The 9,386-nt window shown below is 37.3% G+C and overlaps 1 protein-coding gene across 1 annotated transcript; it reads left to right on the top strand.

Annotated features, from left to right (window-relative positions):
- Nucleotides 1-6,033: 6,033 nt before the first annotated feature.
- Nucleotides 6,034-8,819, top strand: LOC109072457 (homeobox protein Hox-A2b). The gene is made up of 2 exons (XM_042772296.1): nt 6,034-7,216; nt 7,793-8,819. The coding sequence occupies exons 1-2, from the start codon at nt 6,853-6,855 to the stop codon at nt 8,521-8,523; spliced, it is 1,095 nt and encodes a 364-aa protein (XP_042628230.1). The 5' UTR covers nt 6,034-6,852; the 3' UTR covers nt 8,524-8,819.
- Nucleotides 8,820-9,386: the final 567 nt, after the last annotated feature.

The raw sequence follows: 9,386 nt of genomic DNA, 5'->3' as shown, positions 1-9,386 counted from the left end.
TGTGCTTCATGATCTACATTTGGTGTGTCGGATGAGTGAGACATCCAAATTGAGCAGTGTTGTTGTGCCTCCTTGAGCAGAATTGAGAATGTATTTTAACAATCAGACGGGCCAAATGAGCCAGTACCATTACTATCCAGCAGGTGGAGACAGCGGGGTTTTTAAACAATCAAGTGACAACGGATTGTGCCCTACAGTAACCTCACTTAATGAGTGCCCGCTACAAACAAAACCTATTTACTTATGCAACTATTTATGAACCAAGAATGATGAATGCGCACAATTGTCAATTTGAATATGATCGCTGGTTATGCCTTTGTGAAAACTGAACTGTCATTTCATTTGGTTTTTAGGTTTTTTTTAGTCTAAATGCAAGACTTTCATGTTGAATTGCTGGCTCAGATGGCTCATTGGGAGCACCTCCATGTAATTTTATAGCCTACACGTTAGCTTTTGAATTTTCAAACCATTTAAATATGCATAAATGATTGACATTTGGAAAATTATGAATTATCACTATTACTTCCATCTACAGAAGTACAGCATAACATTTCTTTTGAATGCTGTGTTGAGCTGAGATACCAAAATCTTTGTCTGACCCCTATAACCTTACCTAAAATTACAAACAGATGACCTGACACCATGTAGTTTCCTCCAATTCCAGCAATAAATCTGGATCAAACAAAATGTCTACATGAGGGCTTTATAATATGCTTCTTAAGGGCCACCTTGCTGCAGAGTTCAGCTCAAATGTGCTCCAACACACATGCCTGGAAGTTTCTAATCATCCTAAAGACATAGGTTAGTTAAACTTTACAGGAGGTGCAAATTCACCCAGAAGCAGAATTGCCCCGGTTTACATAAACCTAAGAAGCCTGCGCACACTAATGCTCAAGGTAAGAACAAGACAGGTGGTTCTTGTTCATTCTAGAACTTTGCTTCACACTCTTGAGTCATGATTCGTGACTGCAATTTAAACAACAAATATAGAGGAATCAGGTCCCAATTAAGTGCTAGACAGTAGTCATAAGGGATGTACTGGATGTAGTATGTATACAAATTCGTTGTAGCCAAATGGATAACTGAGAATGCTAGAATGAAGTGGAGTGTACTACAAGAAAGAAGAAACTTAGCTTTGTACCTATTAATAGTTGTGTCATAATCATCATGCACAACACAAGGTGGGTCTGACTGCTTTGAGTATCAGGTTGGGGTTAAAGCAGTTAAAAAGATAGATCACCCAAGCATGAAATTATTTCATCATTTACTTATCTTCATGTCATTCCAAACCTGAATGACTTTCTTTCAGAAAAAAAAATATTTTGAAGAATACTGGCGTTCAAACAACACTGGACCCCATTAACCCCATTAGTATGACTTAAAAATTCAGGGTGAGTAATGATGACAAAATTTTTACTTTTGGGTGAAAAGTGCACCAGTAGACAGAGACACTAATTATGCACAAGCTGCAAAAGATCTCAAAAAGCGGCATAATAGTTTATTTCTTAACGATATACAAGAATACATTTCTGGCGATACAAGATTTATGTGAACAGACTGTAACTGAGTTAGATTACAGGTACAAATTTTAGTGTATGATTAAAAAGTAATTGATAATTTAATTTTAACATTTCACAATGCCTTTATACTGTTTATATTGTATCATAGATCAAGGTGGAGGGGAAAAGAGCCATTTAAGTAGCACCTTACAGTCTTACTAGTGGTCTGGGGCCCTTGTTAATCCATGTGGTATTACACATATAACAACACTTTTGGGAAAGAGATCACAGTGATAAAGTACCACTTACATACTACTTTGGTCCCACTTATCCTAGTGTTCCGGGACACCAGACAGTTGTTAGTCATTTTACTCTTGCACTAAAAAGGGTAAAATCCATTTATGTATCACGTTCCTGTCTATATGTTTTAACTTGTCACACAGGTATGCACACATCGGAAGCAGTATGTAAAGATAAAGATACACTGCTCTGGACTGACGCTTTAACACACCCATCTTGGATCATCTTAACTAACCTCGTATGTTAATGCAGCTTCATTAAATGCCGCTACTCTCACTAATCTCTATATAACATACATTGTGTATTATTGTAAGGGTATCTGCCATTACTATTTAGCCAAGAGTTGTGCTCCTTTGGTTGGAAACTCACCAGATGCACACTAGGATACTGCCTTACAATACAGATATGGCCTCATGCAACATGCAGCTTCCATGCAAAACACTAGTAAAACAGATTTAAACCTGCAATGGAGGAAGATGAGAAATGAGAAGAGAGCACCTTTTTAAAAAGTCCTTTGTTAACAATAATTCTTCTTCTTTATTTTTTTTTTTTTTTGCACAAATGCATAAATATTTCGCGTGAAATGACTGATAATGTACATTTCTATATTGCAATTATATTGTAACATGGCAGTCAAATGAATGATGCATGATGGTTAAAAGTGCTAGAGCATTAATATCTAAACTGAGTTTAGAAATATTTGGCAGCATTTTCACTCTTCTCATGTCGGGGAGAAACATTCATAAAGAGCCTACGTGTTTTTTTAGGAAATAGGCGTTATCGTAAAATAATTGTTGTACATTAGAAATAACTTGCCGTCTAAATTCAATCCGTGACGTTACAGGGAAACCCAGCTTTACGCGTTTAGAGATAGAGGGCGGATAGCAGAAAGGGGGCGATGTTGAGCCTCCACTTGCAGTATAAATGCTGTTTTTTAGGAAACCATATCTCGTTGAAAGGCAGCCCATAGTAATCTAACTGTAAACTATTTTTTAAATAGAGGCTGCTCTTTACATCTGATTATTTTAGCTATGTTACAACAGCTCTATCGTACACCAATCGTGGAATACAGTGGGTAGGCTATAGCATACAAGCCTTTATTTATAGCGTCTGTATATCCCTACTTTTAATAGCTGGATATTTTGGGAGAAATTCAGAGCAAACAATCCTGAAACAATTATTTAATCATAAATCGTAAAATATCATACAATAGAGGTCCATGTCTAAAGGTGGCATTATTGACAGATCTATTTCATGCCTCCCTACGAGTATTAAGACATAGGCCTATGCTTTTCTAAAACATTTAGAATAAAAACTTCTTCATTATAATTTACAGTCAACTGACCCACAACTTTCTAAGCAGGTAAAAGAGGTGCCATGCGTAAACCGATAGATTCATTTGGTCTCCAAATATTTTTTGTTCAAGTTTTTATGTAAAAATAACTACTAATGGATTCACGGTTGTAAATGTATTCTCATATATTCAAATCATAGTTTATTCATCTATTCATAGTGTCTAATGGAAATCGATAGGCTACTGAAACGTCTCAAGTAGCTAATCAGTGTCAGGATTCTTGATGCAACCAATCTTTGCGCATGCAATTTAGGAGACATCCCCCAAAATATTTCCAATACCCTATTTAACTCTTAGCTTACGAATTTATTCTGCTTTAATGTTTTGTTTTAGCATCAAGAAGTTAAATTATCCAATTGTTATGTTTTGTTAACGCCGGCAAGTCAAATTATCTTATCTTCGTTTGGTGCATGATATACTTTCACAACGTCATATCCTGAATAAAACTGCATGATCTTCTAGGGCAGGGGTGCATATGCCCGGAAATGACATAGGCCTGCACCTCTAGCACAACAAAAGGAGCTTGAAGCTCGTTTACGACCGAGTGCAATGTGTGTGGGTAGAGGGTCATCCATCAAACGCCGCTGCTGCCTTCGCAGACATCATAAACACCCCATATACGCCTCACTCGCACTAATTTACAAAGCTCGCTGAGAGTAATACGAACAGATCAATTATTATTATTATTATTATTATTATTATTATTATTATTAAATAAATGAATGGGTTTGGAAACGTGGTTGACCGAGGCAGCAGTATTTACAGTATTCTGAGATGGTCCATTCAGATGACCATATCTCATTCACATATTGTTATAGGCTAGTTATATTCTGAATTATATGAACAGTGTGCTTACTCTATTCATTATTCAAATATGTTATTAAACATGCCTCTGAATTTACGTAAATCATACGAACTCTAAAATTGAAGAACAAACAAATTCGCTTAAATTTAAGACAATACAGACAATAAAATCCCAAAAGAAAACAAAAACAACAACAAAAAAATATATCTAGGCAATTTCATTCAAAAAAAGAAAATAGAGAATTACGATCTATAACAAACGTTTACAGTTATGTTTATAAAATGAAATGAAAACGCATTTTTTTATAATATTTTGTGAAAAAAAAAGTTTTACAAATTTAACATATTATTATTGTTAGACTATTATTATGTATTTAAGTATATCAATTAATATATATATATATATATATATATATAGATATATATATATATATATATATATATATATATATATATATATATATATATATATATATAAAGCCTATATGTACTCAATCTACATAATGCATTAGTTCTGAATACAGCACATTGATCGCTTCAATTGTTTGATGATCCAACGAGCCAAGTTTTCACTCTAACTTGTGTTTTATGACCGTCAGCATTCATTATTAATTTAGTCTAACAGACGGTAAGCGGGGCTGTCCATCGAGCCAGACGCATCCAAAAAGACAAGGTGCTGGAACATACTCAGCACAAGGACAAAAATGATGCAAATCGCCAAATAATAAAGTGATTATTAAATATCTAAATCTTAAAAAAACAACAATTATATTTATAGATTTGTCCTTCGAGAAACATAGACTTTAAAATGATACAAACAGTTTCTTATTATATTTTAATGCAGGTCATAAATGTAGACTAAAATTTCAAAGTGTTATTTTTCAATTCCACAAAGTGATGCATTTATTTGTACCTAACCCAATAATTTTACCTAACCCAATAGATAAAGATTGTATTGTAAAGCCTTTGATTCAATCTTTTTCATATTATTTTCGAATTTCACAAACATAAACACATTCCCGATACTATTTTACAAGCACATAAGCGTAAATAAATTTAGTAGCCTATTCATGTACATGAATTAACAGATATTAAATGTAGAGTTCGATTGCCAATGTGAAAAAACAAACAAACCAAAAAACAGGCTTCATTCAAAGCACGGCAATATATTTTGATACTCACATATCCATTCTGTCAGGCCTATCTAATGAGAATAAATACAATGCACTGTAAACATGAATGAATATTTCAACAGACAGATTAGCATATATTTAATATGACAATTAACAGTATCCGTAAAGATACATCCATGATAAATTTCGATGTTCAGCTCGTGGGAAACGATGAAGATTTTTCGTTCGTGGTGGAAATGTGTAGGAAGGAGTGGGTCATTTTGAAGAATGCCGACACCCACGTTCATCTACACACAATAGCTCCTGTGTAGCTGCAAAAACACATGGTTTCTCTCTTACAATCAATAAAATCCTATTCATTCCCAAACCTTCGATAAAGGCTGATTTTCCAAAAACGAAAATATAAAACGAATGATTTTTTTTTGGTCCGAAATAAAGCTGGTCCATTCGAAGAACATCCGGAATAAAATTATGATCAAGGTCAGTCCTTTAATCGGAAAATATCACTTTTGTAAACCTAATTTATAAAATGGGGAAACTCTCAACCGTGAGTACTACGTTGTTCTCTTCTTCCTGGCCACATATGATCTAAGGGAGTGTTAGATGGTTTAAATGTGTTCTTAGGGCACTAAGCTGTCAGACCTTTTGGCGTGTAAGATTGATAGCGTGCAGGCTTCCAGGGCTCTTTGTTTGGAATATAAGCAATAAAGTGCTCGAGGCCTACACCTACTTAGCTAAAGACTTTTGAGGACAACATAGAAGACACATTCTTGAACGTAAAATACTAATGAATGTACACTTTTATTTTATATTTATAAAGTTATTGTATGTGTTTGTGAGACGACTTAGCGCCGTTTAAACATATTGTCAATGTAAAATGTGTAGCGTGTTATTAATTACATAACACAAAATATTTTCTTTTTTAACTGAATGTACTATCAGACGTTCTATTTTTAATAATGCTTCACTGAACAGCAATTATGTTAGTTGCACTAACACTAGAAAAGTGTACTCCAAAAATGTGTGAATTAATGTAGTTTCATAAGCACATAAGAACTGTAATATCTCGCAAAACAACTAAACTAAAACAGCAGTAATACACATGCAAGCGTTATGCGTCAGTGCGCGTGTGAACACGGGGGCGCGTCGGGGCTTTCAAAGAATTTGTCTGCGCGCAATGTGCGCGCGCATACTGTCTCGCGCGCATTTGCTCGTGCATTGGCAAACGAGAGCGCGCATTCTCTAAGAAAGTAGTAAAAACCCAGACTCAGGATTAATGGGTTTCCTAGATCGTGGCTATTGTTGTGTTTATGTGTCCAGTTGATGTGTTGGGGGATCTTCAGCCGAGGGCCGGTCAAACAATAAAGGAAGAACCGCAGAAGGACTCACTGTCACTTTGTTTGAGGTACTGGCTATACTAACAATCTACGGAGCAGTGGGCAACCTGACCATAAATGCGTAAATAAACTAGCCAGTCCCAGAAAGTGAGGCGTTCCTCTCGGACTTTTTTCGATCAATCACACAGACAGTGGCTTCTTTTGATTAAACCCCAAATTGTCATTGGACAGAGGTAATCATGTGACAAGCAATACGGTCCAATTTCAACCTTGTCTCCATGAAAGCAATAGTTTAATGGCACCGCGGTCCCCATACGGCCGTAATCAGCAAAATAGTTTTTTTTTTTTTTTTTTTTTAACCCGGCACGGTATTTCACTTTATCGTCACAAATCTGTGAGCGACGAATTTGGAAGACTTGGAGGAGATGAATTACGAATTCGAGCGAGAGACGGGTTTTATCAATAGTCAGCCGTCGCTCGCTGAGTGCCTGACATCTTTTCCCCCTGTCGGTGATGCATTTCAAAGTTCATCAATCAAGAGCTCGACGCTTTCACGCTCGACACAGATTCCTCCTCCTTTTGAGCAGACCATTCCAAGCCTGAACCCCGGCAGCCACCCTCGCCACAGCCGGCCCAAGCAGAACCCTAATGGCTTATGTCCGCTGCCAGCCGCATCATTACCCCCAGAGTACCCTTGGATGAAGGAGAAAAAAGCATCCAAGAAAAACCAGACAACTTCGACAGCAACAACCACCACCGACCCTGGTCCACTATACTTCTCCCCTCAAGGTATTTCAATTTAATGCAATTTTATTGTTTTATAGTTCATTGTAAACGAAATGCAAGTTATTATTAATTATTATTATTTTCAGCAGCTGTGTTGCGCAAGGCCATGCTGCTGAAAGTGCAAGATTTGTTTGTTATCCCCATGGCTCATGTGAACTTAATGCGAACAAGTTAATATCTAAAGGTTTTGTTGTTAGTTTTCGGATGCGGAGGATCTGTTCTGAACAACTTCTAAACTGTGTGTTAGCTACTTGTAGTGTAGGGCATGAATTTTAATATTTGACAGTAATGAAGAATGATAGATTGCCATTACTCAAGTCGGCAGCTGGCGTGTTCATTAATCTTCACTCGGACCTCTCCGCACTCACAGACACATCAGTATATTCTGGCATAGGGGATGAGGACACAAATTATTCAAGTGCCGTGGCTCCATTCCCACAAACAATTTATGCTCTCCGAGAAACGCAATATATTTGCAAGTTTGCGGGGGCAGCTTTAAGCCCCACAGCGGCACTGTAAAAATCAAGAGTTATAATTAGTGGCGTATCAATAATGTATAATGCTGTGGTCCCTTCATAGGCTCGCCCGAGATTTCTGATGGTGGCACTGGGGCAACTCGCCGACTCAGAACGGCGTACACTAACACTCAGCTGCTGGAGCTGGAGAAGGAGTTCCACTTCAACAAGTATCTCTGTCGGCCAAGGCGTGTGGAAATCGCCGCTCTGCTGGACCTCACCGAGCGGCAAGTCAAAGTTTGGTTTCAAAACCGGAGAATGAAACACAAACGGCAAACGCAGTGTAAAGAGAACCATCACGGCGATGGAAAACCACCGAGTCTGGAGGAAGCGGGCGGACGGGGTGATGGGAAATCTTTTTTCGAACAAGTGGCAAACAATGTATCAGGGGCGCTTTTGGAAAGAGAGGGTTATCCATTTCAGCAGAATACCTTAACTTCTCAACAGTCACAGAATGGACACAATGGTGATTCCCAAAGCGCAACTGTCTCGCCTTTAGGTAGCAATGACAAACATCTGAAACATTTTCCCAACCCGTCACCCACTGTTCCTATCTGCGCCTCAACAATGGCCCCGGATTGTGCATCTGCTCCGGACAATGGCAGTCCCTCGGCCCTGGACGTCTCTTTACAGGACTTCAGCGTTTTCTCCAACGACTCCTGCTTACACCTCTCAGATGCCGTGTCCCCAAGTTTGTCAGAATCTGTAGACAGCCCCATTGGTTTATCTACGGAGGCCTTTGATTTCTTCTCTGAGACGCTTACAACAATCGACCTGCAACACTTGAGCTACTAACTCTAACTGAAGTTTCATTATAGAGACGTCAATATCTTTCTCACATTGATGGTCGGTGTTTTTAATTGTGACTTTAAAAATAGGCCTAGACCATTGATCAATGAGGTAAGTTTTTCAATAATCGAGTGATCATTTTTGTTTACAGAGAAAATATGGCAAGAAAAAAGTGATATTTTTCACGTTTTATTTTTGTATCGTTCGCCGGCAAAGCGCCATATTTTCATAGAATAAATTTGTACTTGTTACTGAAAATAAAAGCGGTGTTATTTATTTCTTCAACACTTGGATTAAGAAATAACAGGTTACTATTAAGCGAGGTAAGATTCAAAGTATATAAGCCTGCTTTATAATGTTGCTGATTTGTGTGTAGTATTTACCTGTTATATGATAATTAATGGTTTTTATTAGTCTATCATTTTTCGAGGGACAAAATTAGATCTTTATAAGGCTGCCAAATGTAGCCTATGTTTATAATCGCTAATCAAAACTAGTATCAGTTATCCCGAAAACAATTTGTTCGCAAAATTAATACGCAGTTAGGTGTGTAATTGCGTTACATTCTTTTTATTAATCTCTGTTAATTTCCCTGTAGCCAAATTGGCATTAAAATTAGATTTTTTTACTGTATGAAATGAACCCATGGGAAGTTTTAGATGCCATCAAATTTGTAGACTAAACAGAATGCCTCAAGAAAGAGATTGATGTCTTGATGCTGCGTACACAAATAAGTCCCTGACTGTATCTGACGACACAGGGAGTCTCCTGGCCAAGAGTTGTAACGTTTTGGAGATCAGCAATTAAATTTTATTGCCTATTAAACCTTCGACAGAGGGTTGGTGTTGAGGCAGCACTCCGCGTAATTC

Source organism: Cyprinus carpio, chromosome A16 (genome assembly GCF_018340385.1).
Source record: "Cyprinus carpio isolate SPL01 chromosome A16, ASM1834038v1, whole genome shotgun sequence".
In the NCBI taxonomy this organism is placed as follows: Eukaryota; Metazoa; Chordata; class Actinopteri; order Cypriniformes; family Cyprinidae; genus Cyprinus; species Cyprinus carpio.
Note: the sequence above shows the minus strand (reverse complement) of the source record. Positions and strands in the feature narration are given on the sequence as shown.